Genomic DNA, 24,541 nt, shown 5'->3' on the forward strand with positions numbered 1-24,541 from the left:
ACACACACAGTGGTGCCTTGGTTTCTGGGACCGTGCTTGTAATCCAAATCCACTCTTAAACCGAAGCAAATTGTCCCACAAGAAATCATAGAAATGCAGACAATTGGTTCCACACCCCAAAAGTAATTTATTATTCTGAATAACATGTAAAACAGATTAAACAAACATTCAGAAACAGCTGAATATGTGATATTATAAGTTACTGTCCAGTAATGGAGAGGATGGGAAACACAAGGGCGGACAGAGACTGCAGGGAGCAGGAAGGAATGAGCGGGGCAGATGTGGGCACATACATGCAGCACTCTCTGTCCGGGGAGAGAGGGGTTACAGCTATGGAGAGATTACCTCCACAGTCCTGTCCCCTGATGTAAGCCCCAGCCTGAAGTAGATCTGCTATAGTTTGGAAGGTGAGGGAGACTTCCTGGGTCAGAGTACAGTGCTGTAGACCCCGCTATGCAAACAATGCCCCTCCCCCACTCACCATCCCACCCAGTACAGGGAGCTCTTAAACCAAAGCAATGCTCTTAAACCAAGTCACAATTTTCAAAAACTGTGAGCTCATAAACCAAAACGCTCTTAAACCAAGTTACTCTTAAACCAAGGTACCACTGTATATATATATATATATATATATATATATATATATATATATGTGTGTGTGTATATGGGACTGGTCCCTGGAGCACTAGTGCCGTGGAGTTAGCACGTCCCCCTAGCATTTTACTGTTTCTCTACTCCTATTTCTCTATGTACTCTAAAAATATACAGATAGGTTAATTGCCTTTCTAAGAAATCTGACTGTGAGTCTAATACTGGGAAATTAGGTTGGGATTCTCATGAGGACAGGGAAAAAAATCCGGGCATGTTTAATTGCGTGCTATATTACAGAAGCGCCATATGGCGGCCCATGAAGTGTCTCCAGCTCTGGAATACGGCTCTGCCACTGTACGGGCTCACTGCACTGGCCAATGTCAGGGTGGTTAAAAGTTGTATACTTAGATCTTTTCCCCTTATAGATTTCCCTTTGCACAGAAGGTACAGTAACTGTATAACAACTATAGATAGACAAATATGGCGGCAGTGGACTGTGGATGCCCTTGACATTTTAAAGTAGCTGTGAATGTTTTGTTTGATCTTATACAAGTCTTATGTACAATAGCCAGCATCCAGTATTCCAGACAGTGTATATTATCATTCCTGTGCTTGTCAGGTGCATGGCACCACATTGCTTCCTTATGACATTCTGCATGATCTCGACTACAACAGTCCTGGCTGTATATCCAAACAATAGGAATAAGAAGTGCTTAGCCATCTTTAGGCCTCCGTCATAGCACTGTATATACTGTATACTGTTGTATTTACTGACAGTATAGAACCTATTGACTTCTATGTGACACTGTGCACAACTTTTTTTTTTCCCAGCCTGTATATTTGCTGAGAGCCTGCTTGCTTAAAAATAGGACATACACTTAGGGCCAGTTCACATGGAGCAAAACTGTTGGAATTCCGCGGCGGAGAGTTCTGTGGCGGAATTCCGCCAACTTTACTCCGTGTGAACGGGCCCTTATACATTTTATATTTGCAGAATGGACTCATAGAAGTCAATGGGTCCTTAAAAATTTGCGAACGGCATAGACATTGCACCCATATGTGGACCTTATTTGCATATTGTCAGTCTTGAGGGTTCAAGGGGTTGGGACATGCTTGTGACATCATGCCAGGCATTCCATTTTTATTCAAGCATACTTACATTTTAAATAGAAGTAAATTACAAATCTATATAACTTTCTGAAACCATTTGATTTAAAACAAAAAAAAAATCTGTTGGATAACCGCTTTAAGGTCCTGTGAAGGAAGCCTAGATTGTCAGTATTTGTTTATTCACAGAGATCATAGTGAGTAAAAAATATTCTGGATATTTCCTGTAGTAATATACCTTACTATAGTCATGTGTCTTTTTTATGACGTCATATTGTCCTATGTACCTTATATAACAATATATCATGAAACACATTAGATTTATATTAGGAGATTGTTACATTACCCAGATTCTGAATTTTCACATCCACACTTGTATGCTTAGTGCATTTTATTTTGATGTCTATGTGTGGGTTGTGACTATTAATAGTCAAGTATACCACCTACTCCTATATCATTCAGTAGTCTCCAAAATAGGAGGAGACCCCCATGCTCTTAACGCAATGTTAGGTTGATGCTTTCTTTATACATTCACTATGATGGCAACTGTATAAATATGTGTGCATTGAGCTCCCTCTAGTGGCAGCTTCAGGCAGCCAGAAGTTTATTAATCATTGTAAGACTGCCCTTTGGTGTCACTGCCAAGTATCAGCACTTTGCTGGTATAATTGATTATGTGAGACATTGTTGTTTATTTGGACCCCCGAAGAGGAACTGTTTATGTGGGATATTTTGTTTGGGTTGTTGTTTATAGGTGGCACTTTACTCAGACCCTCTGATAATGCTGTAAGGGCTTGCTCTCAGTTTTACGGTATAGTGTAAATATACTCTAAATAAAGATACTTTGATAATGAACTTGAACTTCCTGTAGCCTTTACAGAGATTAACAAAACTATGCAGTTATTTTTACTTTGTGGAAATGTTGTCTGAATAATTGTGGTGTCTATTGGTGAATGTTCAAGCAGTTCAGTACTTATGTATCAGGTCATCTGAGCCCTGTTAATAAAATAATTGCATAACAACAGTTAAATGAGTGTTCTGTATGTCAGGGATAGGCTGCTAGGCTTTAGCTGTACATATACTGTGAGTTAGCTGTATGGAGTAGGCCTCATTATCAGGTACTTTAAGGTGTATGCTGCATCTATGAGGCTCCACGTACTTCCCTAGGAGCAATGCTTCTCCATTGAGACAAATCATCACTGAGCATCACAGCAAATAGTAAATGTTTTTCCTTATGGAGGAGGAAGGAATGAGTCAGATTCCTCTGGTGTGATTTTGGGAGTATGTTTTTGTATATTCTTATTTTCTATGGAGATTCCTGACTGCATCTTTGCTTACATATAAAGCCTATGATACCATGTTTAGACTTCTTTTGATGTTGATGAATTGTTGCCGCCAGCTGGGAGCGTAGTGGATACAGCTGCCCGATGATAACTCTTGTATTCTTTTGCATGGACAGCTGTTAGAAGTACAGGATATTAGGTTGTCTTATATGAATACCAAGGGAACACTGGGCTTTATGTATATAAATGAGTGCTGTGAAAATGTGCAGTAGTTGCCAGTCGCACTGCCTCAGTTATCCTATCCAGCTTCCCAATAGATCTGAAATCTTTAGATTGCTAAACACATTCACAGACACCCAAACAGTAACCATATTTTCTATGATAAAAGAGAAGTCCGGCAATTTTTTTTTTTTTATTAAAGTATTGTATTGCCCCCCAAAAGTTATACAAATCCCCAATATACACTTATTACAGGAAATGCTTATAAAGTGCTTTTTCCCCAGCACTTACTACTGCATCAAGGCTTCACTTCCTGGATATAATGGTGATGTCACGACCCGACTCCCAGAGCTGTGTGGGCTGTGGCTGCTGGAGAGGATGATGGCAGAGGGACACTAAGGGACACAGGGCACTGGAGGGACACTGAGCATCCCTCTGCCATCACTGAGGGGACACATGGGCCGGTCAGGATTAGTTAGCAGCTGGATGGGGCCCGCAGGCCGTACAACGCCCGGGTCTGGTATAGAATAACGTCTGTACGTGATTATGACGTCTAAATAATGAACATGTTTATTTATTATGACCTGCTTTCGCAAAATACGGCTCTTTTTTTCATCTTTTCATATATTTTATTTTCACTTAAATTATGGCCGTACTTTGATATTATTTTACAGTGTGTGAACATAGCCTTAATGTAGTATTCTCTACTGCAGCTAAAATTGTCCAGAACTAGATGTGGGTCTGAGCTTTCTACTGTGTCCACTTATGGTGGACCTTCTATTTGACCTGTTATAGTACATGGACATAATACAGGGTGGTCTTCCCCACTATAAGCCAGAACAAAAAGCTCTAGGGGACCTGACCCCTATATGTAATACATTTGCACTCCATTGTTTTGGGGTTGTTATAATAGGGAACAATGCTAGTTGTAAAGGTGAAGATAATATGGTTCCCTAGTTTTTTTCTACCTGACATAGCTGATAAGAAATCCATCATGTAACATGGTCAGAATCACTATACAACCAAAGCCTTCTTTTTGTCTTTTTTTAAAAGCAATTACTGTTCAAGTCGATATTACTGTTCAAGTAGATATAAGATACTGATTTGATCTTATATCCGTACCAAGCTTGATGTCTTACAGATGTCCTAGTTACCCTTGAGAAATAGCGGAGTAAATTGTCGCGCTTCCAGTTCACATCAGGGTTTTATTGGAACTAGCAAATGGTCCATGCCCGTGTATATCCTTACTCTCCAGTTTCGCCACACAAGGCTTCCTATTACCAAGCTCACCTTCTTTGTTTGCCTTCTGGTTTCATACATTGAAAATTGCAGTGATTGTAGGAAAATGACTGCATTGCAGTCTGCAGCTTTCTCTCGGTGTAGTCTTGATTAGCAGATCAGCAGACGTGTGGAGAAGGTACATTGCTTGGCTATGAAATAGGAGAGGGTGATGTCCGTGCCTCCGCTTGTGCCACAAAGGCAAATGTTCAGTGAGGATAATAAATACAGAGATTATACTAAACCCTTTGTGTCTCTACAGGACAGGCTTTCATTAGATACGTCCTTTTTGTCTGCCTGGGAAAACCAGTTTGACCACTTTACAGTACTCATTATTACAATAAATTGGGTATATGAAGGCAGGATAGGATCATACAGAATTTGGATGCCATCCATTGACGCTTATAGTTGAGTGGCACAAGGTGCTAATGTATAGCACTTGGTGGAGTATGCATAAGTGCTGAATTACCATTAAAAAAAATTGCTGGCAGTAGTTACTGTGGAAATAAATTGGTTAAAGGGGTTATCCAGTGCTACAAAAACATGGCCACTTTCTTTCAGAGACAACACGACTCTTGTCTCCAGTTCAGGTGCAGTTTGCAATTAGGCTCCATTCGCTTCAATGGAACTTAGCAGCAAAACCCTACCCAAGCTGGAGACGAGTGGGGCTGTCTCTGGAGGAAAGTGGCCATGTTTTTTGTAGCGCTGGATAACTCCTTTAAGGTTGTTTGCGCAAATATGTTATTGGTTATTGATATAAATGTCAGATCAAGGCTGTGTTCACACAATGATTTTGAACGGCCTTTATTTTAAGTATCAAATAACAGCTGTTTACCATACTTTGGCGGGCGTCATTGCAATGAATGCCATTGGTACATTTTAAAATCATTTAAAATTATAATTGCGGCTGTTATTTAACAGCACGTGAACATAGCCCAAGACTGTTTCTGCATTGGAGCATACATTTGTAGAGGTGGCTGTTGCAGACATAAATTGATTAGTTGAATTGTGGTTTCCACTAGGTCAACTTGAGAGCTTGTTTTTTTTCCATATTCCTTATATCTTAAAAGGTTTTCTTAAGCACTCATTGCATTGTGTTCTACTTATTTATTTGGACTCAGAAACCTTCTGTACACTGCTTTGTACCTTTGAACATGTGGGAATATTACTACCTCTCAGAATGATGATAGAGGTTCATGTCCGCCTAGCCCTTGAACCTAGCAATCTCAAAAAAATAAAAACAAGATATTTTATAGTGCCCTGTAATAAACTGAATGGTGAATTTATAGGACTGATTATGTACTTATAAAAATATAAATCTTATTTCTAGTTGTGTTGGTGCCCATTATGCCCTACACCTTTCCATCCCACCCTCTTATCTATGCTGACATTATACCATTTCAATTGAGCATAGTGAAAATTTACTTTGCAGATACACTGGGATTGAGGTTTGCATAGGGTGAGCATAAGATCAGCATTGGCCCATCCCCCTAATACTTTGCCTCTTCTGAGACCATTTAGGTGTCTTATGAATTGTACTGCGGAGATGGATAGCAAATTTTAAATAGTTATCTCACCCTCCTTGTTTACACAGATGATGCACAGCTAGCTAGAGATCAGGCCTACAGATGTAGCACAAAGTACTCTAGGGGCGGCTTCTGCATGGCTATTAAAACTCCTCTCTATTAAAGTAGGTTTAAAGGGAACATAACAGCAGGTTAGAAGATACTGCTGTTATGTTCCTATAGGACTGGGGATGCTGAGAATGAGGGTACATTTCATACTTTGATCCTTAATGACATTTTGGTATGACAATAGGTAAATCTCCAATTTATTCAATGTACAAATTAGGTGGCTTGGTGCACTGGGGGTGGGACTGCTGATCTCATCTGCCAGTGGCGGCACTCTGCAGTGATGTCTCTCGGTAGTCCCACCCCCAGTACACCAAACCGGTGCAGCAAGCTGTAACACCTCTCTCCCCCCCCCCCAGTACCTCAGCTTACAGGTGTCAATCAAGCAGTGAGAGGAGAGACAAGACATTTCTGCTTGCAGCTAGTCAGGAGTTTGGAAAAGCCTCTACGACTGTTTGTACTAGAGGTTAAAAACAGTTCTCTATAGTGGGGAAGAATAACTGGATATAAAAAGGTACCATGTGTCTTCTAGTCCCAACAGCTTTTTAACAGTGTCAGCAATTTGGAACATGAATTACAGCTGACTGATTCCCTTTAAGAGTTTGCCCTGGAAGCTGTCCCTTCTGTCTATGCATAACCACAGCTCATGTGATTTACCTCTGTCATAGTCTGTACATGCTTCTCTGCATGTATGCTCTCCGCTCAGTGCACACTTAGAACTAGTGCCGACAACCCAGTGCTGCTATCTGTAACCAGCCAGCGTCTGATAGTTAGAAAGTTGCTTAATTTTACATTCAGGAAATACATGAATAAAAAAATTCATGGCAATGGTGTTCATAGCCTTTAAAGGTCTTGAAAGTTCAAATTTGGAAACTTCAAGATTTACTTTAGTGTTATTGACTTACGTTAGGAACATGGGATCGGAGAGGGGGGATATATTGTTCTAGTTTTTAGTATATACTTGGCCTTGACCTGCTCGGACACAGTGATTAATTATTTGTAGCTCTTCACCTTGCCGAGGAGAAGTAATTTGGTCCTTTGCGTAAGAAGACACGCAAGCCATGGCATTTGATGCCTGGTGTCTCTATGGCTGAAAGGTTCATGTTGCGTACTTGTCTTCCCTTTACATCCAAATTATTGATGATGTCACTAAAACATCTCCTGTCTGGTGGAGCAGGGTGCTAAATAATTCAGTCTTCTATGGTGTCAGCGTTGTTTTTGCTCTGATATTATATCTTTGGTTACATAGCATTACATCATCAGTAGAGCCTAATTTCCATTCAGAATATTCATTTGTTTATAATACATGTAGATTTTCCATTGACTTTTTTTATAAGTGTAACCATCAAATTTTTCTGATACCAGGACCTGACAAATACAAAGATAAATGATCCTTATCTGCCCACACATCTTCCTGTGTATTTGGGAATGTGCAGGTGATTATGATGAAGTTAAAGTTCAGGTGTGGTTTGCAATTAAGCTCAATTCACTTAATTGGAATTGAGTTGCAAACTCCACCCAAACTGGAGACAAGAGTTGTGCTGTCTCTGGAAGAAAGTGGCATTTTCTGATGCTAGATAACCCCTTTACTAGGCCACACAAACAATGACTCCACGATTGATTATGTCCATTAAACTTTTCTATGATCACAGAACATTTTTGTTTGGCTGATCAATAGTCCATGGGATTGAATGTTCTTACTGGCAAGATGCCAAACTAAAACTGGACAATCAGTGGAATCAGTTAGAAAATAGAGTGGGGACTGGTGGTAAGTGGCAAATGATCAGCCTAATTTGGCCTATCATATCATCTATTTATTTTTTTGATGACTATGGTCCTTGGTCTTATTTTGGCAAAATTAAAGCATATCCCAGTGTGACAGATTAGGGAACGGTGGAGCCATTAACTGTGATTGTAGCTGTACTTATCAATGGAGCTTTATGTATGTATATAGCTTATAATGTCAAAATATACATGATGTTATCATGTGGATTTTCCTATAGAGTGTCATAAATTCTTGGTTACAACTGTGTCTTTTCCACCCCCACCCCCCCCTTCCTGGGCATTGTAAGAATTTGTTTGTGTATGTATTCAGAAAGAGGTATGACATGCACATAAGTACATACGCAATAAAGCCCTGCGGACCCAAGTCATTCGACAGTTCACCAGAGACTTATATTCACAGGCTGATTGTGCCGACTCCTGAAGAAGTCCCCAGGCCATTAGCTTAACGCATTGTCATGATTTTGACTAGATGGTACAGAATGAGCAATGCTTTTCATAAAATTCTTCATTTCTCTACTTTATCATCAAACAATTATTGATCAAGCTACATGCTGGGTTTAAAGGGAACCAATCAGCCCAATTGGGCTGATATTGTTCCTGGGAGCGCTGTTTAAAGTGAATGTACCACCAGGCCTGGGCTGAAGCACTGGAGGCGGGCTGACCCACACCCAGTGGGAGGAAACCCCCGCCCCTTTATGACGCAGCTCCATTGATTCTAATGGAGCAGTGTCATAGAGGGGCGGGGGGTTCCTCCCATTTTGGGTGGGTCTTCCCGCCTCCAGTGCTTCAGCCTGGGCCTGGTGGTACATTCACTTTAAAGCTCCTGCAGCAGCCGCGGCTGCAGCAGGGGCTTTAGACTGAAGAAAAAAAGAGTTTTGTTAATTCTTCAGCATGGTGAGAACAGCAGCGTGCGCCTCCCATAGACTCCCATTATGAGAGGGAGGCTACCGGCATTACTCTAGTTTTGCTACGTGTGAACGTAGCCTAAAGATTGACTGTAAAGTTAAGTCTGATGAGTTGCTCTGTCATACCCTATGCCTTCCCTAAAACCAGTGATTTATATGAAATCCAATAAAAAAAATCCTACTCATGCCTGTGTATGTATTTGCCCCATGCACCTTTGTGGTATCCCTATTATGGCTCCATACACACCAGCTGTATGTCTATGTGCATGATATGTCTATGAGTCATAAAACTGTATCAGGTAGCTCCGTAACTCTTCTATATAGATGTTTTGTAGCCTGTAGGTAATAACACTCTGTAGTTCACCCTGTATTTCACAATGCAGAATGTTTAAACACAAAACGCAGTAACAAAAGGTGTTTTTGGAACATCTCTGGAGCGTGGGAACAATGGCTTTTTTCTCTGTCATGAATTTATAGTATCACCTCTACATCCATTTATACAGTCCCAATATAAAGTCGGACAATCACATTAGAAAAATGTTGTCTGAACCGACCAATTGGGGTCATACCAGCCAATCATCTAATGTACATGGTGGCCTCCTAACACTTCTCTGAGGGCAGGTGTCAGGGGGGAGAAGAATCAGGCATATTGGACTTCGATCTATTTGCTCTTCAGGCGATTCCATAATTTCTACTCAGGATCTTCTGTTACCCCATAAACTCTTTTATGTGGTAGTGCCGCAGTGTTCACCTTGTGCAAGAAAATCCAAAGCATTTCCGGAAAGGAATTAACATGCCTAGAATGGGAGATCCTATACCTATTGGGAAGTAATGATTAAACGGATCGGTGTTTTTGCAAAGCAAAAGATTACTTGTTATCCCAATGGTTAAAACTTAACTCTTATTTCATGAACTTATTAAGGAAAAAATGAGTGTAAAGTGTATATACAGTGCTAGTGTTAAAAATAATAGTGCAACTGAACTAGTCTTAACAAATGATCAAGTGTAGTCACCCTTATGGTTGGATATATATATCCACAGTCCAGTGGCTGGGGGTATATTACCCCTTGGCAATTATTGGCAGGAGGTTGTGTTTGCTTTCTACTTGCCAGTCATATCATGCCTGGATTGCCACTGTGTAAAATAGTCAGTATAATACAGTTGCAGAAATCGCCGGCTGATAAGGCAACTGTCAGTAATATTGATTCAATGCTTTTTGCAACAATAGTTAGTAGTTACTGGCTCAGGATATGAATCATTAATAGTAGTGTGTGGTGACAATTGCGTCCGATATCAATCACCGATTACTGTCAGTAATTAGTGTGTATTCACTTGTATGTGAGTTGTAGTACTCTTCGGTGAGATCGATAGACAGCGATGTATACCTACTAAAGAAGTATCATGAATTCATCCACATTGGATGCATATCGCAAAAGAGATGCATGCAGGCCGATCTAGCGCTTGTTGACAATGTTGCTCAACACGGCGCAGGGTGCATTGGATACACTGTTACGGCAAAGGGCTACTTTAGATCGATACTCCAGCAAGCCGCTGTGTATTTGCAATATATGAGCCTCGCCGTTAGGGGTGAATGGTCAGTGTGTCCATTTCTTGGTATCAGCACCTATTAGGATCGGATCCTGTAATCAAGCCTGATACTCGCTGGCAGCGTGCAGCCTGCCCAGCAATGTACAGAGGCTGATGATTATACAGGGTTGTGTAGGTTTAACTATTTGAATCACAGGCTACTGCTTTGTGATAATAGTGATCAAACCCATCAAATCGGCTACACTCCTTACAGCTCTCGCTGTTTGTATAACATGTGAAAATAGACCATTTGTTCAGTGCATCTATTATAGTAAAACGTCGATGCCAATGACCTGACTAGTTTCGCCAGCCGCGCTGGCGTTTTCAAAGTGGCATTAGGGAGGGGAGGAGCTAATCGCAGTTTATATACTTTCTTCACTGCGGCTACATCCCTGGTCATCTCAGTTAAACCTATTGGAACTGTCATTCCGATCGAGGCTTGGAGGGCATGGGAGGAAAGAACGTAGCTGATTGGAGGACATCACTTTCTTTGAATTTGTAAAAGCGCGCTTGGACCACCCAGCTGTCGTTGGTGCACAAGGCGTCATCCTGCGCATGGCAATGGACTTCGACATTAGGACTAAGAAGTGTTGTAATGCGCATGAATTGATACTTTGAAAATGAATGGTGTTCAGAGGGGTCCAGTGCGCATATGCTGGCACTTAGGTTTTGACCGGGCAGCCAGAACTTGATAGGGCGCATGTGTCGGCACTTAGTCTCAGATGTACATGCTTTCATGAGAACGGCGCATGACAGCGTACTTGGAATTTGCCAGTCTGGTGAGTTGTCATTGCGCTTGAGTGGGGACTTGTACTCAGAGCTCTCCTTTTAAATCTGCAGCGTATATGTATATATTAATTATGCCACTACGCTTAGGGTCACAGTGAATTAGGAGTGTTTGTTAGAAAAAGTGTTCTAGTATCTGTTGATCCCATGTCGTCGCTGTGGTCAGAGAATAGATTGGAAATGACAGTTAATCATAAAAAACTGATAGACCTAAAATAGACCAATATACAGTAACTCGCTTAATGACATGAATTCACAGGAACGGAGTATAGGTGAACCCTTCATTAAGGCCTTTTGTTGACAGTGTTTTTATCCTATGGATCCATTTAGCCTCTGCTTGTAATAATTTCAGATCCAAGTTTCCTCTTCTGGGTCCTAATTGGACCTTGTGGATCCCCCAGAATATCAATCCTTTGGGGTTGCCGCCATGTGCAGTATTTATATGCCGAGCTATGCTGGTGTCGGTTTTTGTACGTATGTTGCTCAAATGTGAGGCAATTCTGTTTTTGAATTGTTGTAACGTCTTGCTAATATAGAGTAGCCCACAGGGGCATTGGGCTGCATAGACGATTCCCTGAGTCTGACAGCTAATGAATTCTTTGATGTGGTACTGGTGATTGTCTATGGGGTTGAGGAAAGATTTCATTTTCGGGATGTATTTACAATACGTACATGTACCGCAAGGATATGAGCCTTTAATGTTGGATTTCAACCACGTGGTGGGTGGTTCTTTTTCGACATCCACAAAATGGCTGTGTACAAGTTCATCCCTCAGATTTTTCCCTCGTCGATAAGTTATCGATGGTATTTGTGTGATGACGTCTCTAAGATCAGGATCGGCCTGAAGTATGGGCCAGAATTGGTTAAGAATTTGTGGGATCTCATGGTGCGCAACATCGAAAGTTCCGATACATTTGATCGTTTTTTTGGGGGGCTTGGTTATTTGACGGTTCAGTAGTTACTCTCTGCTGGTGTGTTGTGCCCTATAAAAGGCACGGTGGAGGATCTTTTTGGGATAGCCGCGACTGCGAAACTTCTTATATAGTGTATCACACTCTTTTAAGAAAGTAACTTCAGTAGAGCAGTTTCTTCGGGCCCGAAGATACTGCCCCACTGGAATGCCACGTTTCAGAGGAGCCGGATGAAAACTTCTCCAGTTGAGAAAACTGGTGGTAGCCGTAGGTTTCCTGTATTTGTCTGTGGTGACGTTTCCTTCGGAGTCGATGCCGATTGTAAGGTCAAGAAAATTGATCTTGTCTTCATGGATTTCGCTGGTAAGTAACAAGTTGATATTGTTGGTATTGAGAACCTGGACAAAAGTCTGAAAGGACGTTACATCTCCATCCCAAAGAATCAGGATGTCATCGATGTAACGTCCCCAGAAGATGATATGATCCGTGTGTGTTTGCATTTCCTCCGAGAAGACGTGGGTGGCCTCCCACCACCCCAGGTACAAATTCGCATATGTAGGGGCACAACTTGTGCCCATCGCCGTTTCCTTTTTCTGAAGATAGAACTGTTTATTGAATGTAAAGTAATTATGTGTTAATAGAAATTGCAGAAGTTTGAGAACAAATTGATTGTGGGGAGTGAATGAATTCCCTCGAGATGACAGGAAATGTTGGATAGCCTGTAGGCCACATTCATGCTTTATGCTGATATAGAGTGCCTCTACATCAAGGCTTGCTAATTTCACTTTATGTGTGACCGTGATATCCTGTAATTTGGTGACTGTGGAAGTGGTATCCTTGAGAAAAGACGTTAGGGTCTCTACGAATGGAAAGAGTACTTAAAAGATGTATTGGCTAACTGTTTCTGTCAGATTTCCGTTGCCAGAGACTATGAGACGTCCTGGGATGGGTTTTTTTTGTTTATGTATCTTCGGAAGCGAATAGAAGGTTGCGATGGTGGGAGTGGGATTATACATTGCTTTGAATTCTGCATTGGTAATTAGTCCTTGGCTTTTTGATTCCAGTAATATTTCTCTCAGTTCCAACTGGTAGATTTTAGTAGGGTCTTGTTTCAACATTTCATATGTGTTGCTATCTTTTAGTAGTCTTAGGCACATATTTTTGTAATCAGGGGTGTCCATAATGACAAGATTGCCTCCCTTGTCCGAAGGTTTTATAACGATATTATTGTTATCAGTCAATGTCTTGAGCGCCAATTTCTCGTGATGTGTTAAGTTGGAGTTATGTCTCGTTACCTTTTGATTGATTTTCTCAATGTCATTGCAGACAAGATTAACAAATTTGTCGATGTTATGAAACGTCACTAGAGGGGGTGTGAATAATGATTTTGGTCTGAGGTTGGATGCGGGGGCTGAGTATTGACTGTAGCCTGTTATGTTTTCTGATTCGAGTTCCATAAGAGCCTCCAGGGCTTCTCTTTCACGATTGGACAGAGTTCCAGGGTTCTGTTGCTTATTTTTGAAAAATTTGTGAAGGGCCAGTTTACCAGGAACGAATGTAGCTTTTGTAGGTCGACTCCCCAATTTGATACTTTCAACTGGATTAAGGAGATTCATTTATTCACCCGTAAACTGGCCCTTCACAAATTTTTCAAAAATAAGCAACAGAACCCTGGAACTCTGTCCAATCGTGAAAGAGAAGCCCTGGAGGCTCTTATGGAACTCGAATCAGAAAACATAACAGGCTACAGTCAATTCTCAGCCCCCGCATCCAACCTCAGACCAAAATCATTATTCACACCCCCTCTAGTGATGTTTCATAACATCAACAAATTCATTAATCTTGTCTGCAATGACATTGAGAAAATCAATCGAAAGGTAACGAGACATAACTCCAACTTAACACATCACGAGAAATTGGCGCTCAAGACATTGACTGATAACAATAATATCGTTATAAAACCTTCGGACAAGGGAGGCAATCTTGTCATTATGGACACCCCTGATTACAAAAATATGTGCCTAAGACTACTAAAAGATAGCAACACATATGAAATGTTGAAACAAGACCCTACTAAAATCTACCAGTTGGAACTGAGAGAAATATTACTGGAATCAAAAAGCCAAGGACTAATTACCAATGCAGAATTCAAAGCAATGTATAATCCCACTCCCACCATCGCAACCTTCTATTCGCTTCCGAAGATACATAAAGAAAAAACCCCCATCCCAGGACGTCCCATAGTCTCCGGCAACGGAAATCTGACAGAAACAGTTAGCCAATACATCTTTTAAGTACTCTTTCCATTCGTAGAGACCCTACCGTCTTTTCTCAAGGATACCACTTCCACAGTCACCAAATTACAGGATATCACGGTCACACATAAAGTGAAATTAGCAAGCCTTGATGTAGAGGCACTCTATACCAGCATAAAGCATGAATGTGGCCTACAGGCTATGCAACATTTCCTGTCATCTCGAGGGAATTCATTCACTCCCCACAATTAATTTGTTCTTAAACTTCTGCAATTTCTATTAACACATAATTACTTTACATTCAATAAACAGTTCTATCTTCAGAAAAAGGGAACGGCGATGGGCACAAGTTGTGCCCCTACATACGCGAATTTGTACCTGGGGTGGTGGGAGGCCACCCACGTCTTCTCGGAGGAAATGCAAACACACACGGATCATATCATCTTCTGGGCACGTTACATCGATGACATCCTGATTCTTTGGGATGGAGATGTAACGTCCTTTCAGACTTTTGTCCAGGTTCTCAATACCAACAATATCAACTTGTTACTTACCAGCGAAATCCATGAAGATAAGATCAATTTTCTTGACCTTACAATCGGCATCGACTCCGAAGGAAACGTCACCACAGACATATACAGGAAACCTACGGCTACCACTAGTTTTCTCAACTGGAGAGGTTTTCATCCGGCTCCTCTGAAACGTGGCATTCCAGTTGGGCAGTATCTTCGGGCCCGAAGAAACTGCTCTACTGAAGTTACTTTCTTAAAAGAGTGTGATACACTATATAAGAAGTTTCGCAGTCGCGGCTATCCCAAAAAGATCCTCCACCGTGCCTTTTATAGGGCACAACACACCAGCAGAGAGGAACTACTGAACCGTCAAATAACCAAGCCCCCCCCAAAAAACGATCAGATGTTTCGGAACTTTCGATGTTGCGCACCATGAGATCTCAACCGATTCTGGCCCATACTTCAGGCCGATCCTGATCTTAGAGACGTCATCACACAAATACCATCGATAACTTATTGACGAGGGAAAAACCTGAGGGATGAACTTGTACACAGCCATTTTGTGGATGTCGAAAAAGAACCACCCACCACGTGGTTGAAATCCAACATTAAAGGCTCATATCCTTGCGGTACATGTACGTATTGTAAATACATCCCAAGAATGAAATCTTTCCTCAACCCCATAGACAATCACCAGTACCACATCAAAGAATTTATTAACTGTCAGACTCAGGGAATCGTCTATGCAGCCCAATGCCCCTGTGGGCTACTCTATATTAGCAAGACGTTACAACAATTCAAAAACAGAATTGCCTCACATTTGAGCAACATACGTACAAAAACCGACACCAGCATAGCTCGGCATATAAATACTGCACATGGCGGCAACCCCAAAGGATTGATATTCTGGGGGATCCACAAGGTCCAATTAGGACCCAGAAGAGGAAACTTGCATCTGAAATTATTACAAGCAGAGGCTAAATGGATCCATAGGATAAAAACACTGTCACCAAAAGGCCTTAATGAAGGGTTCACCTATACTCCGTTCCTGTGAATTCATGTCATTAAGCGAGTTACTGTATATTGGTCTATTTTAGGTCTATCAGTTTTTTATGATTAACTGTCATTTCCAATCTATTCTCTGACCACAGCGACGACATGGGATGAACAGATACTAGAACACTTTTCTAACAAACACTCCTAATTCACTGTGACCCTAAGCGTAGTGGCATAATTAATATATACATACCCCCACATCGCTGCAGATTTAAAAGGAGGGCTCTGAGTACCCACTCAAGTCCCCACTCAAGCGCAATGACAACTCACCAGACTGGCAAATTCCAAGTACGCTGTCATGCGCCGTTCTCATGAAAGCATGTACATCTGAGACTAAGTGCCGACACATGCTCACTATCAAGCTCTCGCTGCCCGGTCAAAACCTAAGTGCCGGTATATGCGCACTGGACCCCTCTGAACACCATTCATTTTCAAAGTATCAATTCATGCGCATTACAACACTTCTTAGTCCTAATGTTGAAGTCCATTGCCATGCGCAGGATGACGCCTTGTGGACCAACGACAGCTGGGCGGTCCAAGCGCGCTTTTACAAATTCAAAGAAAGTGATGTCCTCCAATCAGCTACGTTCTTTCCTCCCATGCCCTCCAAGCCTCGATCGGAATGACAGTTCCAATAGGTTTAACTGAGATGACCAGGGATGTAGCCGCAGTGAAGAAAGTATATAAACTGCGATTAGCTCCTCCCCTCCCTAATGCCACTTTGAAAACGCCAGCGCGGCTGGCGAAACTAGTCAGGTCATTGGCATCGACGTTTTACTATAATAGATGCACTGAACAAATGGTCTATTTTCACATGTTATACAAACAGCGAGAGCTGTAAGGAGTGTAGCCGATTTGATAGGTTTGATCACTATTACCACGAAGCAGTAGCCTGTGATTCAAATAGTTAAACCTACACAACCCTGTATAATCATCAGCCTCTGTACATTGCTGGCCAGGCTGCACGCTGCCAGCGAGTATCAGGCTTGATTACAGGATCCGATCCTAATAGGTGCTGATACCAAGAAATGGACACACTGACCATTCACCCCTAACGGCGAGGCTCATATATTGCAAATACACAGCGGCTTGCTGGAGTATCGATCTAAAATAGCCCTTTGCCGTAACAGTGTATCCAATGCACCCTGCGCCGTGTTGAGCAACATTGTCAACAAGCGCTAGATCGGCCTGCATGCATCTCTTTTGCGATATGCATCCAATGTGGATGAATTCATGAGACTTCTTTCGTAGGTATACATCGCTGTCTAGTGATGAGCGAATAGTAAGATATTCGATTTTCGTATGAATATCCCGCGAATATTCGAATATTCGATCGAATATTCGATCCCATTAAAGTCTATGGGAACAAGTATTCGATTAGTGAAAAACATCTATTTGACCATTTGGAGGGTAAAACCGGAAGCTGGGGGATTTGAACGCTTATCGAATATTTATTGAATATTCGCAGGATATTCGTATGAATATCGAATATTCAAATATCTCACTATTCGATCGAATATCTATTCGATCGAACAGTATTTGCTCATCACTATCGCTGTCTATCGATCTCACCGAAGAGTACTAGAACTCACATACAAGTGAATACACACGAATTACTGACAGTAATCGGTGATTGATATCGGGCGCGATTGTCACCACACACTACTATTAATGATTCATATCCTGAGCCAGTAACTACTAACTATTGTTGCAAAAAGCATTGAATCAATATTACTGACAGTTGCCTTATCAGCCGGTGATTTCTGCAACTGTATTATACTGACTATGTCTCAGCTAATCATATCGCTCTAAGTTGGCTATTTTACACAGTGGCAATCCAGGCATGATATGACTGGCAAATAGAAGGCAAAGACAACCTCCTGCCAATAATTGCTAAGGGGTAATATACCCCCAGTCACTGGACTGTGGGTGTATATATATCCAACCATAAGGGTGACTACACTTGATCATTTGTTAAGGCTAGTTCAGTTGCACTATTATTTTTAACACTAGCACTGTATATACACTTTACACTCCTTTTTTCCTTAATAAGTTAATGAAATAAAAGTTAAGTTTTAACCATTGGGATAACAAGTAATCTTTTGCTTTGCAAAAACACCGATCCAAGGAATAAACATGCTGTGGATTTTCCATGCATTGACATACAGTGAGACCACTGTATTCTTTGACCACTCTTGTTAGCCAAACAGCTCATTATATTTTTAGCGATTTTTTGATAACAGTAGAGTCCTGTCCTTTCTTACAGATGCACTTTAAAAGGACTCTGTCAGCTTTGTATCATGCTCCGAGCTCAAGTGTCATAGAGGTGGTGCTGAGCTTCAGCATTTATGCCTCCTCCCTCCCTTACCCCATCTTTGAAGTCTGGTAGCCAAACAGGGAAGGGTGGGGGAGGGAGGATTGTGGATGTTGCAGCTCAGCACCACCTCCATAACACTTGAAAGAAAATATGATTTTATAACTCGGCTAAGAGATGGCTATCATTTGTTTCGTTAGCTAACTTTCCATGTCTGTAGTTCTGAGCATAATATAAAGCTGACAGATCCCATTCAAACATTTCAACCTCTACCTGGCCTGACCACATTTTTCAAACCCATTAGTTATGTATGTAACCATGTTACTTCTTCAACAAGCCAGGCTGTCAACAGTGGCTAAACCTCAATACAATATTCTAATTAAATATAAATTCTTTTCATTAGGTCCCTTTGATTCTACTTAATAATGCAGCCCTGATCTCCCCCAGCTAGACATTTTTGCCTGCATTCTTTCTTCTTTGGTAGCAGCTTAAACCGATTAAACAAAGGCTTTCATTGTATATGCATTAATAATGATGTGGAGGGTGGCATAGGAAGGAATTTCCAGATACTGTATTGATACTAATACGCTTATGTACAATACTTAGATGTTGTAAATGGTGTTACGGGCCCGTTCAATGTATTCTTACAAAAGACTTCTTGTTAGACATTCTATTCTATTGTCTAGCCTGTTGAGATCAGAGTTCCGCTTACAAGGCACTTTTATAGTATTTGTTCCTCAGAGCTGCACTTGTTTGTGGGTAAATGTCACATTTAACACATCAATATGACTCTGCGAATCCTTAGATGACTCACGTGTTTGCTGAGTTGTGCAATTGATATATGACAATATTAAAGTTTACTCACTGCAAAGGTAATGCTTGTTTAAGGGATATCATAGATACCATACAAGCAGCTGACTAACTGGATTAACACTGTGTAGGTGTAGATGGATGATAGGTGTCTTTTACAGCTTCCTTAGAATCCACTCACCAGATCTTCTTATATTCTATTATCGATTAATTCAGCACTGTGTGAAATATAATTCATTTGGCCAATGTATGGAACAGCCATCATTAATGAATACCTGTGGGGGACTTGACAACTGGGTATACCACCTACAGGGGGGACCTGGCAAGTGGGGATACTATCTACGGGGTAGGAACCTTGATACTGGGAATACTACCTATGGGATTGGGAGTACTAGGGAAATACTTACCAGGGGTCGGGGCGCCGACATGGACTGCTGACTACTGGGGATGCTACTTACAGGTGGGAACCTGTTAACTAGGGATACTACCTACAGTGATGCATCTGGTTAGTGGGGATTAGGGATGGTCTGAACCTGCCGAGGTCCAGATTCGTACGAACCCGGACTTTCGGCAATGATTCACGCTGTCTCAAACCTCCGTGGAGAGAGTGGATAAAGCGGGAGGACCTCCTGGAAAACTGGGATCCCCCCCTTTCCACGGAGGTTTAAGACAGCGGGAATCATTGCCGAGAGTCCGGGTTCGTACGAACCTCGGCAGGTTCGGACCATCTCTAGTGGGGATAATACCTACAGGGGTGACTAACAGGAAGGGGGGAAGCTACTAATAGCTACCTTTCAATAGGGGAGCCTACCCTCAGGGGGAACCTGACTATGACTAGATTACCTACATGCTTACTTAATGAAACTGCCTACAGATGCTCCTATCTAATGGGGAAAACTAGCAACTGGGGGGGGACCTAACTAATAGGGAAATTACGTACTGGGTGCAGCTTTCTATCTACTGGAGCGACCTATGACCCTTAATGGTTGGACCCCAACCCACTAATCTACCTACTTTACTGTGTGAGACATCAAGCCTATGGAAAAGAAAAGGGAAAGAGAACTCTGATCACATAAGATTCCTACCACGAGTCACTGGATGTAACTGTACTGTAATATTTTATAAGATATTTATAGTAATGATTTCCCTGAATAAATAGTAACCTCTTAACATTACATATGCCTATATATTATTTATTTGAATTGCTGAACATTTCATACTCCTCCCTAGCTAAAAATACTTCTGACAAATGCTTTGAGTTATATTTTTACTCCAGAAAAAAATGTAGTTTGACTTCTGGCTCTGGAAAATCCTCTGATAGGGCTTGTATGAGTAAAGCAGCCAGACATAGGATAGATAGCCCTTTAAAGGTAAAATGACCTATCCTTTAAAGTGACTCTGTACCCACAATCTGACCTCCCCCCCCCCCCAGAAAAACGACTTGTACCTTCTGATAGCTGCTTTTAATCCAAGATCTGTCCTGGGGCCCAATCGGCAGGTGATGCAGTTATTGTCCTAAAAAACTACTTTTAAACTTGCAGCCCGTGCCAAACTGGAGTATCTGTGCCCTAACTTTGTACCACCCCTCCGTCCCTCCTCCCCACCCACTTCATCATTAGGAATGCCACTGGAACATTTTTTCAATGCTGAACATTGCACAGGTGGTTAACGATCCAGCCCATGTGCAGTACTCACCCAGCTGATGAATAGGAGACAATCTGCCAGTGGCATTCCTAATGATGAAAAGAGGGTGGGGAGGAGGGACAGAGAGGTTGTGCCAAATTAGGACACAGATACTCCCGCTAGGCACAGGCTGCAAGTTTAAAAGTGTTTTTTTAGGACAATAACTGCATTACCTGCCGAACGGACCCCAGGACAGATCTTGGAATAAAAGCAGCTATCCGAAGGTACAAGTGGTTTGGAGGGGTCAGATTGTGGGTACAGAGTCACTTTAAATGAAGTCTTTATATTAAAGGGGACTGTCACATGAAACCTCACTATGAAACAACTGACACAGTTATATAGCAATGGTTGCACAAGCAGCAATTCTACCTTTAGTTTCTAAGTCTGTGGATCTAAAATGAGAAAAAATGCCTTGGTTGTATGGAGTGTCAAGATGGGAACCACGCCTGCACAGGTTTTCAGCAGGGCTCCAATAGGGAGGGTGATGCAAGGCAATAAGAGGCGCTTTAGGCCTCCAGCCACACCACTGTTACAAAAGCATTTTTCCACATTTTAGACACATGGGCCTGCAAAATAAAGATAGTATTACTGTCTGTGTTATCATCACTATGAAATTATTTCATGTGAGTTTCCCTTCAAACTTCTCTTTATAGGAGTTAGTGATAATGTAATTTTCCATTTTACTATATGTATTATAAAATAATCCTAAAGTGCAATCAGTCTGGCCACTAAGCCTAATAATAAACTGACCCTTCCTGTTCTGTAGAGAAAACATTCATGCTGTCTCATGCTTATCATCACAGACAGGATCATCACAGACATCACACACAGCATATTTATAAAACTCTCCCACAGAAGTCATTAGATTCAGCTTTAGTCTATTGTTCCTATGCCCATGCGCTTGCTGTAAAGGGGTTATCCAGCACTACAAAAACATGGCCACTTTTCCCCCTACTGTTGTCTCCAGTTCAGTTGCGGTTTGCAATTAAGCTCCATTTACTTCAATGGAACTGAGTTTTAAAACCCCATTCAAACTGGAGACAACAGTAGGGGGAAAGTGGCCATGTTTTTGTAGTGCTGGATAACCCCTTTAATGTTGTTAAAAGCAGCTCAGGCAAGATGGCTGCCCCCAAAAGAATCGACTAAAATTACATTCAGAAAATATAAGCAGTTTAGGGAAAAAAAAGAGCATGTTTTAGTATCTGTCTCTATTGAGTAAAAAGAAATTCTAGGTGACACATTCCCTTTAAGTGTCTTCTATAGTTTTTTCTGTTCTTTGCTTCAGGTGTTCACACTAAGTGCCTACCATAGATGCTACCAGTGCTTACCCTATGATGCCCTATACATTTCCTGCCACAAAAATGCAACAGAAATCCTGTGTTTTCTGCTTGAACATGAGCTGCGTTAGAAAACGAGGCCTCACATTTGTTACTTCACAATCAAAATTGGTATAGCTGTGCATGTGTGACCTGGGACACAAAATTTGTATAGCTGTGCATGTGTGACCTGGGCCACTAAAGCATTGAATTCAGTGGCCAGCAAGAGCAGAATCAAGACAGATTTTTTTTTTTTACTATAGTAATGATTCTGTCACACGAAATAAAAGATGGCGCGCTCACTAACTCACTGAATATGCTAGAACAATGTTACAACATTTTAACTTTGTATTTCAAGTTTCAACCTGCTGTTATTCATGAGTTATTTTCTACGCAACATACATTACATGCTATTACTCAACCTGACAGTGGAAAAAAATTAATTAATAAAATAAAATGTTTGTAAATTTCCTCTTAGGCCTAATCCACATGGCCTTTGATCAGACCCTGATGTACCGTAATTAGAGATGAGCGAACCGGGTTCGAGTCCATCCGAACCCGAACGTTCGGCATTTGATTAGCGGGGGCTGCTGAACTTGGATAAAGCTCTAAGGTTGTCTGGAAAACATGGATACAGCCAATGACTATATCCATGTTTTCCACATAGCCTTAGTGCTTTATCCAACTTCAGGAGCCACCGCTAATCAAATGCTGAAAGTTCGGGTTCAGATCGACTCGAGCATGCTAGAGGTTCGCTCATCTCTAACCGTAATGCATGGTCCATGATTGCGGACTGCCTGCAGATAAGCCACCTGCAATCGCGGATTGTATACTTGTGAAGAGCATCAAGTCTATGGAGCTGTAACCACAAAAGGGACCGTATATGTGCAGGTCCTACATTTTTTTTGTGGAACGAATCGTCAGCCACACGAATCCTCTTACAAAATGGATGTGCAGTAAATCCCATAGAAATCAACGGGTCCCTTTTCTGTCCATAAATCAGGATCCTGTTTTAGGGGCAGAAAAAATGTCTGTGTGGATGAGGCAACTCTTTATAGTAATTAGATATATTTAATAAATGTGTATTTATTTTTTTCTGTATTTATTTTTAAGGTGCTGGAGAAAATTTAGAAAATACAATGTCTGCATTTAAACAGTGAGTATATTCTACTAACAGGAATGATAATGTGCTAGCAACTTATTTGTTTTCTATGTAAATAATAAATCATATGGCATTTTTTTTCTATTGGATACAAAAGGGAATAATAAATTGCAGGTGTGAGACCTGGAATAAGAGCCATTAGTAGGTTTGACAAGGTCAGCTGCATTTTCAAAGTTAGCCGGAGCTTTGTGAAATGTTTAGAAGTGAGAAGTCCATAATAAGAACACAGCTATATGTGCCTATAAATACTAAATTAGTAGGCAATAAGAGTCCCCATAACCCAGCAACCAAACCAGCTCTGGAGCCCTTTCAGACAGCTGCTTCTCTCTCAGCCAGTCAACATGGCTGAACACTGAATCACTCATGGGAATGGCCTTACATTGCGGAATTGCTGTGAATTTTCCACATCAGAAACATCAAAGATTTTAAAAATAAAATCTACTGTGGAAAAGCCATATGCAGATTTTAGTGCGGCTTGCTCTCTATAACCATAAGTTTTTTTTTGTTTTTTTTTTTATAAATAAAATTTATTAGCTCAGTCATTTACATTAGATCAAGCACAAAGCAGTTTCACCAGTACTGCACCATAATGTAGCCAAAGCTGGTTGGTGATCAGTATAAAAAGTCTACCATAAACTAATAAAACTAAGCCACAGCAGTGGCTGGAGAAGTTGGATCCAGCCCTAGGGAGTCCTGGAAAACATGGATACAGCCTATGGCAGCCTTAGGGTTGTATCTAACTTATTTGGCCACTGTTAATCAAATGCCACACGCTCTGGTTTGGAAGGACCCAAGCTTGCTCGGGTTGTGCTCATCTCTACTTTGGACCACCATACAATAACTGTGTGCCAGCTTTAGGCAAACAATACATATAGTAAAGTACTGTCCGGACATGAAAGAAAGGAGCTGCTGCACCTCACAACTTTGGCTGACACTAATGCCTCTCGGCTACATTTAAAAGCCAACGCCAGGATGTTGGTATATAGATTGATCAAACCATATTGCCTCATGTACCACGTGCAGGTCCCCTGGCCCACATGAGTCCTTACACTAAATTAACACTGTGTCTGTCAGCTACCGCCAACCCCACAAAGCAAGCTCAAGCAGGGAAGGGAGGCCAAGGAATGGACCTGCAACCCCACTGTTACAGGACCAAACCCCAAGGGCCCCCCCAGAACCCAGCAGGCGCCGCCGACAGAGAAAGCAGCCACTAAGCAACACAAATGCGAACAAGGTCTTACTACTCACCCCTGCACCGGAGGTAGAATGGTAGAACTAGGAAGTACTTACCATGTGTGCACAGGTGCTTCCTGCTAGTTGGGGTCACATGGGTCTTACAAGGAGGAGTGC

The 24,541-nt window shown here is 41.5% G+C and overlaps 1 protein-coding gene across 1 annotated transcript in view; it reads left to right on the forward strand.

Moving 5' to 3' along the window:
- GDPD1 (glycerophosphodiester phosphodiesterase domain containing 1) overlaps positions 1-24,541 on the forward strand; it is a 59,528-nt gene that overhangs the window by 2,409 nt on the left and 32,578 nt on the right. The window contains exon 2 of the mRNA XM_069944447.1: positions 23,143-23,185. Within this exon, the coding sequence (XP_069800548.1) occupies positions 23,143-23,185 (43 nt within the window). The remainder of the gene's footprint in view (positions 1-23,142; positions 23,186-24,541) is intronic.

The sequence above is a fragment of the Dendropsophus ebraccatus genome, chromosome 11, assembly GCF_027789765.1.
Source record: "Dendropsophus ebraccatus isolate aDenEbr1 chromosome 11, aDenEbr1.pat, whole genome shotgun sequence".
In the NCBI taxonomy this organism is placed as follows: domain Eukaryota; kingdom Metazoa; phylum Chordata; class Amphibia; order Anura; family Hylidae; genus Dendropsophus; species Dendropsophus ebraccatus.